We start from the raw sequence: 18,113 nt of genomic DNA, 5'->3' as shown, positions 1-18,113 counted from the left end.
CAATGATTAGGGAACCATGACATTCTTCTCTTACATACAAATAATTCTGATTGGAAAAGCCATGTGATCATTTTAACTATATCAGAATTAAACTTGGTTTTTTTTACAGATAAATTAAAAATTCTAAATAATACCTCAACAGTATGAATGATGAACTAATTTACTTTGCTTTTTGAAAATATGAAAATGAGTGCACAGGCTGAAAGTGTGTATTTGAGAATTAGGTAGAATATATTGAGAAGAAAGTTTTATACTTTCTGGCTAAAACCCAAGGGCTAAAGAACATGTAACTGAGTTGTTGTCAGTGGAGAATCTGAAATTTGACAGCCTCATAGAAGATTTGATAGCCTCGTGGTGTAAATTCTATATCTACACAAAGACCATATGACTCTGAAAAAAGTTTGTAAAACACAATCTCACTTTTCTTCTCTATAGAAAAATTGATCATATCAATAATATGTATTTCATAATATTGATATGAGAATTACTTGAGAACACTAATATAAAGCAATTTATAGATTTTGTGACATGTAATAAATACCTAATGAACAGTCAAGATTATTATTATCTTTATGAACCCTAATTTTCATCCTAATATTTTCTTGTTTCCATGTATATTCAGGCAAGAGATAGAACATCAGTGTTTAAATGTCACTAAATTGTCTTTCTATCTATCTCAAGGACCCAATCTAGTATAAATATTTGAGAGTATAGTTTTGGTGACTGAGAATTTAATTATAAATAAAAACTGAACCAACTATGTTGTGCATAACTTACAAAAGAAGCTTTATTATCCAATTATTTTTGTTTCTGTTTAGAATAATGAAATGTGTATAGTTCTTTACACTAAATATTCACTCTTCCTTCTCCCTGGTGATAGATTTTAATCTTGATATTAATATTTTGCCTCATTTAATGTAATATGGAAATAATATAAAATCATTAACTTGGGGAATAATTAACATACATAAAAAGAAAATCTTGATTTTGATTTGTCCATTTCAGATGTTTGGAAACTAAATGATCCCTCTTTCCATTTGCAGCTAAGATCTGATTTAGACAATGGAAACAATTCTTTCCAGTACAAGCTTTTGGGAGCTGGAGCTGGAAGTACTTTTATCATTGATGAAAGAACAGGTGACATATATGCCATACAGAAGCTTGATAGAGAGGAGCGATCCCTCTACATCTTAAGAGCCCAGGTAATAGACATCACTACTGGAAGGGCTGTGGAACCTGAGTCTGAGTTTGTCATCAAAGTTTCGGATATCAATGACAATGAACCAAAATTCCTAGATGAACCTTATGAGGCCATTGTACCAGAGATGTCTCCAGAAGGTATTGCATATTAATTTACATCAAAGATATATTAACAATGAAGCAGGTTTAAAATTTGAAGGATATGTTTTGGAAGTAGATGATTTAAGGGTCTATACTAGAACTTCCTTCTACAAATATGTTTAAGTAAAATATTTGAAAAATTAGACTATGCATCAAAATTTTGAAAAAAGGATACTACATATTAATGTTATTAAAATATCTCAGCCTTCACAGGAATAAAAGAAGTTTAGATATGTTTATTTGAGCAATTCGTAAGTTTTTAGACCTTGTTCATTTACTAGGTTCTTAAGTACAAGAATTTCTTTTTCAAAGCAAAATATTTTTTTGTATCTCGTAAAAGCAAATAAGATAATCCTGCAAGATATGCATAAAAATAGGAAAAGTGAATTTATTAGACTCTATTGTATACATCAAAATCATGAAGATAAAACCACTAAGACAAAACTAAGTGGTTGAACACCTGTGTGTGGCTGTATTTATTCAAAGATATTTTTCAAAACCCAGTGTTGTTGTTGTTAATATTTTAAATGTAATGCATTTAGGAGAGAATGGTTTCCATAAGATATAAGAATTGACTGTCTTGGAAATTAGAAATGTCTTTCCAGTAAAGGGGAAATTGTGATTATGCAAAACTTCTCTCAGTTATTCACTCAAAAAATTTTTGTAGCACAATATACTGGAAAGTTTAATTCAAAAATTTACTTAACAGTGACAAATAAATGTGATTTGATAATGGCCATTTTAAATTACGGTAACATGCTTATAACTACTTTACCTCATTACTTGATTCATTAGCCAATGATTCCAAAAATACATATTTCATCATATAATTTTCTGATTCTTGATTTTTAACATTCCAGGTAGGAATTTAAAGATGTGTTTCTACATTGTTTGAAACATAGGTCTTTAAATACAGCAGAAACAAATTTGCCTGTGTAATATATATCAAGACAAATTATTATTAGATGTAAATAGCACTTTAAATTACTCTATTTTGGCAGGTAGGCAAAGAAACAGTTCACCTTCCTCATCCCTCCCTCTCCTCCTCCCCCTTCTCCACCTTCTACTCCTTTCCCTTACTGCCCTCCCCTCTGTCTCCTTATTCCCTCTCTTCCTCCTTCCTCCCTCTGCTTCTTGCTTTTCTTCCTCTGCCGCTGCTTCTTCTTCTTCTTCTTCTTCTTCTTGCATATATTATGATGTAACATGCTAGGAATCTTCCTTTGAAACTATAGATAAAATTGTAAAGGAGATAAAGGAGTAACCTGCTAATATGAAACACATTTTAGTTATATACAAATAAGAAATAGTTATTTTAATTAAAGGAGGTAATATATGATCATGTATAGTATAAAAGTGTTATGTATGGGTGAGGTATGATGATTATAAATTGTCTGGAGGAAACGGGACATTTTAGGAGGTGATATTTGAGGTGAATTGTACAAAGAGGCCATCCATGCCACATTCTAGGAAAAAAAGAATCCATAGCAGAGTTCTCAGGACTGTATATATCAATATGGAAGTCATCAACATATAACACATATGTCAGGCATGACAATGAATGAGATCCCTTTGGCAGAGAACATAGCTGGGGAAGAGAAAAGCATCCAGGCTGCAGGCTGACTTGACTGTTAAGCAAAAAGCAGTCGGCTGGCAAATTAGAATGAGTGGGATTGGCAAGCGTTGTAGGAAGAAGGGAAAAATAAGAGAAAAGATGTTCCAAAAGAAGAAATCCCTCAACCGTGTGGAATGCTGCTGTGAGGCTAAGATTAAGACAGAGTGGTGACTTTTGATTTGGTAAGTTGAAGACCCCTGGTTTTTTGATAAGTACAGCAGTTTAATTTGTGCTGTTACAGCACACTGAAGACTATTGTATGGCATAAAAGGAAGAATAAGAGGAAGTAATTATGATTTAAGCCAAGTCTAAAAGGTGTTACGCCACAGGGAGAAAATGAAATGTGAGATGCTAGGTAGAAAAAGATGAAGGTCAAGAGAATTTTTTGCTTGTTTACGACTATTCAATTGTTTTTTAAGAAAGGAAATTGAACAGCACTGTTGTATACTATGGGGAATGATTCCAGATAATAATATTTTTTGAAGCAAAATAAAAGGATATAACTTCTAAAAAACTGTTCTTGAAAAAAAAAAGAAAGGGTCATGAAATCCATTGTACTTATAGAAGGGACAGATTATATGTTAACATATTTGTTCATAACCAATCAGTTAATAAACATTTCTATTTTGTCAGTGAAGCATAATACGAAGGCAGTAATTGAGAGAGCATGGGTAAAATTTTAGAGAAGAGGAGGTACAATACTGCCATTTTACAGAGTTGGGTAGTGAACCCATGCGAGAATTATTGGTATCGTGGTATCAGTGCAGCCCCACTGTAGATGTTCAGGGAGATTGCAAAAGATGGTTTGGTCTGTGCAATATCTAGCAAGCACAAATCTCTTTGTGCATTGCAATTTGAGATAGAGGTACAAATTATCTTTTCAATTTGTGTAATCAGTACATACTGTGTGAGTGCCAGTTAGGGTCCAGGCTTTGTATGAAATCATGCAAGAACCAATGAACACTTTGTGTAACCTTTCCATGAGAGGGAGAAGCCAGCTGAGTGAGGTCAGTTGCTATTAGAAGTGTTATATAGTATGGAAATAGGGGAATATTTCTATTGCTTTGCCAAACTTCTAGCAACGGTTTCCTTCTGAAGCATTCCTGCATTTGTGTTGACTGTGAAGTAAATATATCAATTAATAAAATTATATGTGATTTATCTTTTTTCCTCAATCTCAATATTAAATTAATGAATACTGCAGATTTTATTACCTAAATATAACTTCAATTCTTCATTATCTTTCTATATCCACGGCCATTTAAGTTTTTGAATATTGACCTTACTTCCAAATTTCCTAGCCAGCTACTTTATTCTTCAAAAACAACTATTGCAAACATTTCGCTTTTTCTTTTTCTTACATATATTTCTGTTGTATTGAAGTGAACTGCCTATTATTATATTTGAATCTGCACTTGAACTCAGAATTTGGTTTGAATTACTGAAGGGAATCCATATTTCATTATGTCATGAGATAAAATCAAGAAAATTATTAACTTGTTGCTTATTAAACACACATTTCTTTACAAGTAATGATGGGCTTTTACTGACTGCATTTATGTTTGAAATGAAATTAATTTCAAACTAGAACTTTCAAGTAGAGTTGAGATAAAACATTATGCTTTCCCACTTGTCACTTTGGATTTGCAAAGTTACTATTTTTCTGCCATCCAAAAATATAAGATTTATTAGACCACAAGTCATAGAGTGACTGAGATTTGGAAGGATTGAATAAATAAATGAGTGAGTACATGGGTGGACAAAAAAATGCTAAATAAGTGATTAGAATAGTTTAGGATATAAATAGAAGATTTCGGGAGATGTGAAATTCATGGAAATCATTCTGAAATTGTATCTGAATAGCCAGTCTATCAAGTATGTAATCTTCCATTTCAATAATATTTGCTAGTTTTACCTAAAACCTTATAATGTCAAAAAAAAAGAAGGGGCATTTAAAATACATGTAGTATATACTTAATAAGCAATTAAACCAAAGCAGAGTCGGGTAACTTATCTTCTGCAAATCAGCACAAAATCCTGCTAAAAATGATACATGCTTTAGCCAGTCACATTATGTGGAAAACAACCATAATAAATAGATATTGATATTGTACACATTATGAATGATCATTAGTGTTAATAGACTTTGTTTATATGTCTGTGTATGTGCAAATGCAAAAGGAAAATTTTAAATCTGACTTCCTTAAAATTTAGTTTCACATATTTCTGCCTAATAAAAGCAAGGAGAATATATTGTCTAGTAAAAAGACTATCCACTCTCTTTGGAACTTTTCCAAATAAATATCCTCCACCAAATTTTTCATATCTGTAGTCACTGAGGGCATCATTTTTAATATTAGCAAGTGTCCAACATTCCTTACACTTGCAATAACCATTTCCTTTTATTTTCAAAACCAGATGTTTTTGAAAATGAATGGGGATAACTAATGAGTAAGACTCTGTTTACCTTACTATTTAAGGAAGCTTATTACAGCATTTCAGATTTTAAATTCAAATATAATATGTTATAATGATCTCTAATTATTATACAATATTTTAAGATGCATTTTTTGGAAAAGCATATAGAAAATTTAATATTCTTCATCAACAATATGGCACAATATGTCATAAAGGAGAGCTTTTATAGAAATATTAAATTCACCTTAAGCTTTGTATGGAAAATCTATGCAAATTTAATTTCAGTTAATACTCAGGAAAATAAAAAATCATGAATTTTCAAAATTTATCACATTTGAAAATTAGATTCTATAAATCTCTTGCCTTTGGGCACATGAGTTGAACATGACTGAGACTGGGATGAATTTCTCTTCTTATTCTTCTAAATATAATATTGTTTGATTTATTAAACACAGTCTAATTTGTTTTACTTAAATTCCATTATCTCAGATTATGAAAAGTAGAGGTGTCAAAAATGCAGCACAAAAATAATAAAAATGACCTAGTTTTTAGGTGACTATGGACAGAAAAATAAAAAATTTGAAGAATACTTTGCCCAGTTAAGATGACAAGTGAGAAAATATTATCTGTTTCCTGAGTTTCACTTCGAGACTTTAGGTTGTAGAGTAATTGCAGTTCAAGTATAAATGCAGCAAGAATGGGTCAGTCAGTACTGGTAGAAAAATAATTATCCTCGTACTAATAAAATAAGTTCCCAATGTGAAGGAGTGAGCAGATATACCTATACAACTCTTATGTCATGTATTTGATCATTTGATCACCTCATTCATCTTAATCCTGTTTTATTGTTGCAGAAATTACATATGCAGAGTGTGGATCACTATAATATTATTTGATCTGTATAACATTGAAGTTGACAATTATACAACCCAACATCTCAATAAATTTGTTTCAGATTAATCAAAGTATACTTGTACTAAAACTGGATGTTAAAATAGCTTTTCCATTAAATTTATATCTACATTGTAAGAAAAGAACAGTTAATCTTCTTACTATTGAATTCAAAATGAATAAAATGTAACATTCTAAAGTAAATGTCATTTTGAAATCTACAGCTGGAATCTTGGCATTCAAACACTATAGCATACTGTGGCACCTGTACTTTAGTATTCCATAATAAATGTAAGCTTTAATTATAAAATGCCCTCGCCACAGGTTGCTAATTTCTCTATTGCTTACATAATATCTAAATTAGTCTGCATAGGAAAATTTTTCACTTTTTATGATTTTTTGTTTTTATGCTTCCCATAATCACCAGTGGATAAAGCATTCTATGTGACACAGGAAAGAACATCATTTAATAAAGTTTTGTAAGCCATGTTAAACATCTGCATGAGAATAGTTTCATCCTCTGCATAACTCCTGGTTAATAATAAAATTTACATAACTCAACAGAGACAGAATTACACTACCTTTACCTCAGGTTTTACTCAGTGATGGCAGAATACATCTGATGTTTGGATAAATTATTATTGATGCTTTCATTAATGCTCTCAATCTTTAAAATTTCTATGTAGTTTTCTACAGGTTAGCACCTTTAAACATTACAAGAATGCTTCATTTCACACACACAACAAATATATTATCTTCTGTTAAGATACTATTATCACACTAAAATTTTCTGTCATAAAAATGAAAAATATATCAGTAAATGCAGTTTCCAGAGATGACCAAACTAACATTTTCCTTTCAAGCACTTGGTACAAGTGTACATCCTGTGTCACCTATGTCAGGGGTTCCCAACAACCAGGCCACGGACTGGTGCTTGTCTGTGGCCTCTTAGGAACCGGGCTGCACAGCAGGAGGTGAGCAGCAGGCAAAAGAGCTAAGCCTCATTTGTATTTACAGCCGCTCCTCATGGTTTGCATTACCACCTGAGCTCCACCTCCTGTCAGATCAGTGGCGGGATTAGATTTTCATAGGATTGTGAACCCTATTGTGAACTGCACATGTGAGGAATCTAGGTTGCATGTTCCTTATGAAAATCTAATGCTTAATTATCTGTCACTGTCTCCCATCACCGCCAGGTGGGACTATCTAGTTGCAGGAAACCAAGCTCAGGGCTCCCACTGATTCCTCATTATGGTGAGTTGTGTAGTTATTTTATTATATATTACAATGTAGTAATAGTAGAAATAAAGTGCACAATAACTGTAATGCGCTTTAATCATCCCCAGAGCATCCCCATGCCCACTCCCCACTCTGACCATGGAAAAATTGTCTTCCACGAAACTGGTCCCTGGTGCCAAAGAAGTTAAGGACCACTGACCTATGTTACAATAAGTTTCTGCAAAGAATGTGACTGATAAAATAAGCAAAGTCAAATATTGTGTTGAACTTATTTTTATAAAGACCTTTTGCTATGAAAAGTTGCCAAGATTTGGAAACTAGCTAGAAAGACATAGTTAATATTTTAAATTTGCAATTATGAAAAGTCTCTCCAGAGTAATGCAAACAATGTCAACTGTCCACACAATAATGGAACCCAAGATTACATTAATAATTATATTTGTATGTTTATTATCAGAATAAGTGAACTGATAAGCTACTCTAATTAAAGTATGATTCTAAGAGAATTTTTTTTTTCTAAGCACACTTTTGTTCACTTAGAATGGATACAAACTACAAGTCATTTTGATTCTTTGCATTTCCAAATACCACTGGCACCTCTGATCCAGCCACAGTGACACCACTCAGGGATGCATGCTGAACTTTGGACCCTTCGGTCCCCCAAAAAGCATTTTTTCACTCTCTGTTTACATTCCTTGCTAATTTGATTTCAAGGATCTCATTAATTTAAACTTTTCAGAGTTCCCATCATTTGGTAGTTACCCAATTCTGCTTACTGGATGGTGTATTGCAGGGAATAATAGGACTTAAGGCTGTGGCAATTCAATATACACAACTCGTGCTACGTTATTTTCATTTTGTGTGCTATCCTGGTGGTCACTTTATATTGTCACTGTTGTTTTAAGGTAGATTGAGTGACCAGATCTTCAGTTTTACCCAGGACAGTTCTGCTTTACTTCTATGTTTCTGTCATCATGTCCTAGAAGCATTTGTCCCGGATTTTCTGTTTTACAAAATGACTATTATTAAGTCATTAAAATAAGCCAGAGTGAATTTTGCAAACATTTACTTTGTACTTGTAGCTTTTTCCATGGAGTGTGAGAAACAGTCTGTCAGACAAATGAGCAATAAATAGACTTCTCTTAAGATATAGTTAAATCTGAAAGAGGACAAGGGATAACCCAAAGGCACTGTATGATAAAATAGTTAAACTAAGAAACTCATTAAATGATGTAAATACTTATGAAGAATATTCTTCTGGTGCTATATTTAATGTTAAAATCTTCTCTAAAAAAGATTTTATTAATGTTCGTATATATTATTTGTCTTTTGTTAGAAATACCTATTTCCAGTATAAAATGTAGAATTTAATTTTTGATCCACCAATGGAGTAAGACCCACTTTGCAAGTATTAATGCTATCATAATAAAATGTTCATCAAATGAATGAAGAGAGACTAAAGAGGTTAGGTATATATGACCTGTACCATGCTTCATGTTCTTATCAGATAATGCACCCTAAATATGCTACCCTTCTTCAGTAGAGTAAGAACAACCAATCCAGGCTGGGAAGAGTAATAAAAAATATGTTTAACAAATTGAAAAAGAGATTTGGGCTTTGAGAAAAATATCAAATTCCCCAGGACTAAATATATGTTTTCCATAAATATTATATACATATATTTGCCCTGATTCTGAAATTTTTGCTTTTCCCCCTCTATTTTTCTTTTTTTCTGAAAGTTTTATTGTTCTAATATTTATATTCTTATTTTTCTTATTATTTACCTTTCACATTTGGATCTACAGTCTGTTTTAAGCTGGTATTTGTGAAAGGTGTAAAGCAGGTGCCAAATTTTATATCACAAAATTGGTGTTAGATAGATGGACAGATAAATGGAGATATCAAGCTGACCCTGCATAAATTTACTGAAAAGTTTCCCTGATGTTCAGCTTTGCCACCTTCTGGTGAAGGGGTTCTCTATATTTGTGTAATCTTATCTCTAATTCTCTAATTGGCTCTACCAGCTATTCATTGCTCCAGGGCAAATATTATTGTCTGAACTACTGTAGTTTTGTCCTAGGCGTTTGCTCGTTATTAGTGCAACTACTGTAGGTATTCTTCTTCAATAAAATTGCCTTGCGGAAGTTGCAGTGTTCAGAGACCACGCCATTGCACTCCAACCTGGGCGACAGAGTGAGACTTCCTCTCAAAAAAACAAAAACAAAACAAAAGAAACAAACAAACAAAAAATGCCTGGACCATACTTGGTCCTTGTTTTTCCATACAAATTTTACTTATTTTTTAATTGTCTTTCCAAGTTAACCATTTATTCAGTCTACTAGGATTTTGATTGAGCTAGCTTTTAAGCTGTGTATTTTTTTATTTTTAAGTAGTCATCTAATTCCTAAATCCAGTATTTTCATCTATTTACTTATATCATTAATTTATCTTTAGTTGCTTTGCAGAGGTTACAGTTTTTGTTTAGATATTCCTGGATATTTTATTTCCTTTCATGTATATTATATATTTAACTAAAATAGGTTTCATGAATATATATATATGCCAGAGTATATACATATATATATTCATATATTAAAAAATGCACTTTTATATATCATTTGTGTCCCTGTTGACTTGCTAAATTTATGAATTTAATGTTTTTCTGTAACTATATGCATATTTTGAGTTTCTAGCAAAAAATATTATTGACTTTATTTAGTTTTATTTATTCTTTTCCAATATTTATTTATCTACCTGTCTATAAATGCGTTATAACTGCATGGTATTGCCTCATTGCATTGTCTAGGAAGTTCAGTACAATGCCGAAAAAAAAAATAGTGACAGAAAAACATTTTTTTCTTTTTATTATTGCAGAGGAAAAGTTTTAACACTTCACAATTAAATATAATTACTGTCAAGGCTTAAAAGCATTCATTATCAGATTCAGAAAGTTTCCTTTTATCCTTAATTTTTTAAAAGTTTTTATTGCAAATGTAAGTTGATTTTTAGATGTACTTTGTGTTTTTTTTATTTTTCTCCTTTATATAAAAAATTGAAATATATTTTCCATGGAAATACAATTTTAAAAGTTTCAAGAGGTTACAGATATGGCCTGTGTAAACAATGGTCCTTATGTAGAATAGTAGCCATAATATTTTAGAACACAACAGCAATTCATAGTGATGAGTGGGTTGTTTTTAGGAAATGGGATGACCAGGGATGGGAGCCGCATTTCTCATAAACCTCTTCGGAGTGATTCTGACAGTAAACAATAATCAGGACATGAACGGAAGTAATTACATAAGCCTAGAAATCCTCCAGTACTTGAAAAGAGCATTGTGGTGGTATTCACTATGACTCAAACATGACACAGTTCTGATATTATAGACAAATGCTGAAATACTTACATATGTTCTTATAAAAAATTATGTAGGAATTAAACATTCGTTGTCTAAACCAACAAGTGTTAGTTAACCTATATTTAACTAGGAAAGGGGCACTATAAGACAATTTATCATTTCCACTGAAAGATACTTTATTGGTTTCATAGTAACGTTTTCAATTTTATGTGGACTATAAAACTAATTCCTAACTACAGGTGAATGTCCAAATTGATTCACTTACAAATAACAAGTCTTTATAAAAATATAAATATTTACAATTGTGTTAAATATTTTTGTATTGCCCTCTGCTTTTATATTTAATTATTATTGTGATCTCTTTATGTTATTTGACTATTTCTTGAGAATTTCTGCCAAATATAAGTTACTCATTAGGAAAACATACAGGCTTAATTCTCTTTAAAAACATAGAAACAATCCAAGAGGATTTAAAATTGCTTAAAGTGTGTTTTATAAATCATGGTATCAATAATAACTGAAAGAGGGAAAAGAAAGTAGGAAACAACTAAATAAAATAAACAAAGATAATTAGGGTCCTGTAAAAATTGAGCATTGCTAAGATTCATCTAAATTTTACAGCCAACATTTCCAAGGCATGAATAAAAATTAAGAGAAAAACTACAAGCACTAAATATTTGGAAATACTGCTGCATATTTTTGCCCTCTTAAATATATATATATATATATGAGATACAGATATATAATTAGATACAGATACATGTCTGTCGCCCAGGCTGGAGTGCAATGGTGCTATGTCTGAACACTGCAACCTCTGCAAGGCAATTTTATTGAAGAAAAATACCTACAGGAGTTGCACTAATAAGGAGCAAACGCCCAGGACAAAACTACAGTAGTTCAGACAAGAATATTTGCCCTGGAGCAATGAATAGCTAGTGGAGCCAACTAGAGAATCAGAGATAAGATTATACAAATATAGGGAACCCCTTCATGAGAAGGTGGCAGAACTGAACATCAGGGAACCTTTTCAGTAAATGTAAAACACACATTTACTGAAAATATATGTGTGTATATATACATGTATATATACACATATATAAATACACCATACTTAGATCTACATGTATACATATATGCCTATATATACACATAAACATCTTCTCACACACAAAAATGTAAGGAGTGAATCACTTAATACTCATTGATAGTCCTTACCAAAAAGTAAGCATTTCTAAAACAATGTTGAATTACACCAATTCTATAGCCTTGGTTCTTTTAAAATGCCACAAGTGTCATAAGAAAGAATAACAAATATTACCCCAGAAATTAAAATCCCCATCAAATTCATGTGTGAGTGGTATTCTGAATATTTATAATATCACAGATTTTTTCCACTAAAATTTCTAAGAATTTGACCTTTTAGATTTTCTACACACTCAGGGAAATTATTTTGTGTAATCTATTAACAGAATACATTAGATTCTCCACTTAGTAGACAACAGGAGAAAAACACTGAAGAAGTAACCTTTGGTTACAAGTAAATGAAGCATCAGTAAAAAATGTTCACCTGCTCCGGCATGTCACTACCTCTTTGCTTTCTATGGGTGTAATCAAGAGGAGACCTGAGAGAACAGGTGTACAGTAGGTTACTGAGCAGGCACAATAATCCAGGTGTGTGTAAGGAGTACACACTGGTATCAGATACAAAGGGAAATCAAGAGAAATGAGAGTTGTTTCCATGTCTTTGCTATTGTGAATAAGTCTGCAGTGAACATGGGAATGCAGATATCTTTACTAGTGGTGTATTTCATTTTCTTTAAATAAATACCCAGTAGTGGGATTGCTGGGTCATATAGTAGTTTTATAGTTAATTTCTTTAGGAACCTCCATATTGTTTTCCATAATGGCTACATGAATCTACATTCCCACCTACAGTGCACGTGTTCCCTTTTCTCTATACTCTCACCAACACTTGCCATCTCTTGTCTTTTTAATAATAGACATCCTAACAAGTGTGAAGTGATATTTCATAGTAGTTTTTATTTGCATTTTCATGATGATTAGTGATGTTGAGAACCCATTCATATAACCATTGGCCATTTATTTGTGTGTGTCTTCGTTGGAGAAATATCTATTCAGGTTCTTTGCCAATTATTTAATCTGATTATTTGGCTTTTTGCTATTGAGTTGTATGAGTTCTCTTAAATAAATCCCTTATCAGATAGAGGAATAAAGAAAGAAACTGTGTCATATATTTACAGTGGAATATTATTAAGTCTCATCAAAGAAGAAAATCTTGCCATTTGCCACAACGTGGAGGAGCCTGGGGGACATTATGCTAAGTGAAATAAGCCAGACACAGAATAAAAATATTGCATGATCTTATTTATATGTGGAATCTAAAAAAAGTTCAATATAGAAAGATAGAGAATAAAATAATGTGTCGGGGATATGAGGAGGGAAGAAATGGAGGTATGTAAGTCAAAGAATACAAAGTATCAGATAAGTAAGATAAACAAATCTAGAGATCTAATGTACAACATGAGGACTATAGTTAATAATATTGTATTATATTTGAGATTTGTGATGAGTGAGTAGATTTTACTTGCTCTTTCCATGCACACACAAAAATGGGTAACTTTGTGAGATGATAGATATAATTTGCTTTACTATAGTAATCATGTTACTATCTATATGCATAACGTGTTGCATACCTTAAATATATATAATAAAATTTATTTTATAGAAAAAGCATGCTAAAAAAACTGGACTGGAAAAAAGAACCTAACTGTATGACATATTTCTATCATCAAAGTGTGAGGTCACCTTTTGTGAGTCATTGCATTTTCTGGACTTCTTGGTTCTCATTCGTATAGTACTAGCTTAGGGGCTCTAAAGACTTATATTACTAAAATTTATTTCAGTCAACTCTGAAAATGGTATGATTTTGATGATGGTATCTGAAGCCAAAGATAGGAAATGTAATTCTAGAAACCAGGGATGGGAACCCCTTATGGAAAGAAATGATAGAGAATTATAATGAGGAAATGTGGGATAAGTAAGTGGATCGGTGCATAGAAGGATAGTTAAAGGAACAAGTCATGCGCAATATGGATCAATGAAAGTGATGGTCCCTGTTAACTATTTTGTTGGAAAAACTTTCACAGATTACTAAATAAATTCACTTTAAAACATCTGAAACTAGTAAGTGTCTACACATTGAGTGGTTATTCAATAAGTTTTGGAAAAGAGAGGCAAAGAGTTTTCCTCTCATGCATTTTATTGTTCTTCATTTTGAATCAGGTAAAAGTATTACCCATTAAAATTATGTGAATAAGAAGAAATTCTACTTCAATAGAATACGCTGTATGATATTAAAACAAATGTTAAATAGCATTATAAAAGTATTAAGACAAAAGAACAAAGAATATGTACTATTTAGGGCCACAGCAAAAGTTTCATGTTAGTGAAGTATAGAATGGATTCCTATTAGAGTGTATCAGTTTATAAAATTGGGCTACGATGAGAAAATTCATGATGCTAGTTGTAAACAAAACCACAGAAGCTATTTGATTTTGTGTCATTCATGTTGCTATTCTTATTGACACAGTAAACAGTGTTTCAACAAATACATATTTCAAATAAGATCCATAAAATTCAATTCCATGTTTACAGAAAGATACTTTGAAAACTCAATATTTTTGAATAAATATTTAAAAAATCTGAGCACTAATTTTAAATGTATACGTAATTATTCCATATGATTTTATTTCTTGTTACTGAATTTTAATGAGAATGCTTATGTTATCAATATCTGCAAGATTTTACTTTGCTTTTTAAAAAATTCATCAAAGGAAGTAGGTATATTAGAGAAGAGAATTAAAGGAGCTGAATAATTATGCCCATCCTTATCCTCAACTGGATACCCTTTCAAGCTCAATTCAATAATCTTTGTAAATATTTATCAACCTTCTCCACTTTGTTTAAGGTACAGGCTACACTATAATTTTTGGTGAAAAGCATTTCCAAGTTCCTTTTAATTTCTCCACTAATAATACACCTTGGAAAAGTTTATGATTTATAAATTATACATTACAATGAATTGTTTAATAGCTACATTTTATTAGGCTATCAATCTACATGTTTAAAATTCCATATTGCATACAGGAATTAGGAATATTTTGTATTAAAAGTTATATTATTTTGCCTGAAAAAAATAAAAAACAAAAAAATACATTACTTTTACAATTAAGAACAAGGAGGTGAATTGAGCTTTCATTTTGTAACAACATCTCGCTTGGTAAAGAAAGACCACTTCACAGAACTGAATTCATCCTGAATAAAACCACAATCTTAATTTCCTGTATTATGTTCTCTTTAGGAACATTAGTCATCCAGGTGACAGCAAGTGATGCTGACGATCCTTCAAGTGGTAATAATGCTCGTCTCCTCTACAGCTTACTTCAAGGCCAGCCATATTTTTCTGTTGAACCAACAACAGGTATTTGTGAATGAAACAAGCAAAGTTTAACATGATTCTAAAGAAGGCAATTGTCAGCAAAAATTATCTGCTTAGAAACATGTTTTACAGTAGTCCTGATATGTCAATAAGCAAAAAGATTGCAATTCCTAAGCATTTAATTACTTTTAGTCTTTTAGCTGATATTTCTAGGTTAGGAGATTGGATTTTTCATGTCCATAGCACAAATTACTTACGTATGTGGTTTAAATCATATGTAAAGTTTCTTTTAAATGAATTAGAAAAAGAGACCAGCAACCCAATTTAAAAATATAGGGAAAAAACATTTATAAGCAATTGACAAAGAACAATATACAGAAAGCCAGTAAGCATATTAAAAATGCTCAGCCTCATTAGTCATCAGGGAATACAAACTAAAACCACAATGAAATACAGCTGCATAACCCTGCAGAATGACTGAGATAAAGTCTGAGTATAAGGCTAAGTGTACACATTGATATGAGACATTCACCTAAAAATAATTCTGTATTTTACAGATTTCTGATTTACATGAATACAATATTTGATTCTTTTTGTAACATTGCTCTACCAATCTGCATTAATCAATTGAATATAAAATAAGTAGAACACAGTTTTCTCTTTTGTTTAAACAATCATATGACCCTAATTCATTAAACAAAAATTAATTTTTGTGTTTTAAACAAAGATTAGGCCCATGTAATTTTTTTTCCTTTAGAAGATTATAGTCTCCACTGAAAAAAAATATATGTATAACTAATCACCCAAGAACGTGAAAAGTGCCAAAGAAGTAAAATTCTATGCTTTTTAATACAAGGAAAATACTATTTCCAGCTTATATCAAAACCCTTAAAGAATTAAAGTATTGTGTTGGATCTTTAAACATTTCTTATTTATTCATTCAGCAAATATTGAATGTCTCAGCCTTTTTCAATTAGGGTTTCTTGAGAGAGTCAGATTCTAAAAAATATTATTTGAGTACCTATGTTCTTAATTCTCTCAGGAATGTACATGGCCTTTATTTTTTCAAATGTATGGAAGAAAAATTATTTTATTATATGCAATGAATGCCTCAAAACATTAGACTTTAATTCCCTCACACATTCAGGTCTAGAAAGGCTGAATATGTACCAAATGTTATACAACTTGCTAGATTTATAAAGGTATAAATTGCAAAATTTAAAATAATACATAATAGTAACAAAAACAAGATATAATAATGGACTCTTCTTTCTTGGAACTTACAGATAGATATTAAACATGAATAGTAATACACACATACATTCCACTGTAGGTAATTATGAAGTAAAACCAAAAAGTTTCAGTGGGAGAAAACAAGTGAGGTTGACTTTATATTGTGTGGTCAAGGCAGAATACATGGAAATCAGAAAGTTTAGCTGAGTCTGTAGACAAGGAAGGGAGAGTGGAAGATGATTTCAGGGCATGGGAAAAATTAGGGAAATTCCTGAGGTGGGAAAGAGTTGAAACTCTTAGAATAACTGAACACCAGTGTGGAGAAATGCAGAAGAGAGAAGAAAGGGAGGTGTCTAGAGTACAAACCCATGCTGGGTCATACCAGGCCTTCGTGACCATGTTTTCTTTCCACCCCCAGCCCCTACCCTGCACACTGACTTTTTAACTATACTGAGCAGGTTAGCTATACTATTACTTGCATTGCTGGAGAAGCGTTGGTATGGACAACGACAAACATGGATTAAATTAAACTGAAAGCATAAGTTCTGAAGTGCATAAGATCCAGAAATACATATCCTTTATTCAGTCTAAAGGCTGAGAGGAAAAGTTGAAAGCAAAGTAGGCACAGTTAATGGGGAACAAAGACTCCTAGGTCCCTCTCCCCTGAGTCACATACAGGGAGACGCTAGCAGCACTTGTGCAACATATTCAATGCTTTCCATTGGATTCAAATAATTGATTACATGTGTGAAACACTTTAGTCCGCAACTAAAATCCCCTCATGTTATTGTCTAATTTATCTTTTAAAAGTTCATATAACAATTTTTTAAAAAATTATATTATATTAACTTTAGTCCAATAAATCAAAAATACTACCATTTCAACAAATAATACAAAACTATGGAGATAGTTCACATTTTTTGTTCTCAGTCTTTGAAATCAGGTGTGCATTTTATACTCATATGTCATTTTTTTCACAAGTTTATTGTATTATTTAATTTACTTTTATTTTAGGCTCAGGGCGAAAATGTGCAAGTTTATTACATGGGTAAATTCTGTGATGCTGAGGTTTGGGGTACTAATGATCCCGTCACACACAGGTAGTGAGCATGCTACCCAATCAGAAGTTTTTCAACTATCTCCCCCACTCCCTCCTTCCCCTCTCTAGTAGTCCTGAGTGTCTATTGTTTCCATCTTTATGTTCATTAATATCACAATTTTTAATGAATATTTTGCCCTTGATATATTTGGGTATTGGGTATTATTTATTTTTTGTGACTGTTTATGTGTTCCCCAAATCTTTAGAAATGTTGAGTCCTCTCTTATGAACCTGTCTTAAGATTTTCTTAGGTTCTTTTCAGTGATAGTTAATAAATGTGTATTAAATAATTTTATAGAATTTAAGCATTTATTGCAATATTTATCATTAATTATCTTGAGTTTGAATATATTATATATGTGTATACACACACACATAAAATAACTGTGGGTCAACAACCAGGTCTTCTTCAGATCTCATAATTCTAAGTAGACTTCAAAATAATAAGGGCATGACATTTAT

At 31.7% G+C, this 18,113-nt stretch overlaps 1 protein-coding gene across 7 annotated transcripts in view; it reads left to right on the top strand.

The window, feature by feature from the left end:
* CDH19 (cadherin 19) overlaps positions 1–18,113 on the top strand; it is a 365,310-nt gene that overhangs the window by 297,135 nt on the left and 50,062 nt on the right. For all 7 annotated transcript variants that reach the window (XR_010151983.1, XR_010151984.1, XM_009434121.5 and 4 more), the window contains 2 exons: positions 1,044–1,338; positions 15,242–15,361. Coding sequence is in view for 5 of the 7 variants with exons in the window: in XM_009434121.5 (XP_009432396.2) it covers positions 1,044–1,338; positions 15,242–15,361 (415 nt within the window). In the remaining 2 variants the exon portion in view is untranslated. The remainder of the gene's footprint in view (positions 1–1,043; positions 1,339–15,241; positions 15,362–18,113) is intronic.

This window comes from Pan troglodytes, chromosome 17, assembly GCF_028858775.2.
Source record: "Pan troglodytes isolate AG18354 chromosome 17, NHGRI_mPanTro3-v2.0_pri, whole genome shotgun sequence".
NCBI classification, from domain to species: Eukaryota; Metazoa; Chordata; class Mammalia; order Primates; family Hominidae; genus Pan; species Pan troglodytes.
This window is presented reverse-complemented; position numbering and strand designations above follow the sequence as displayed.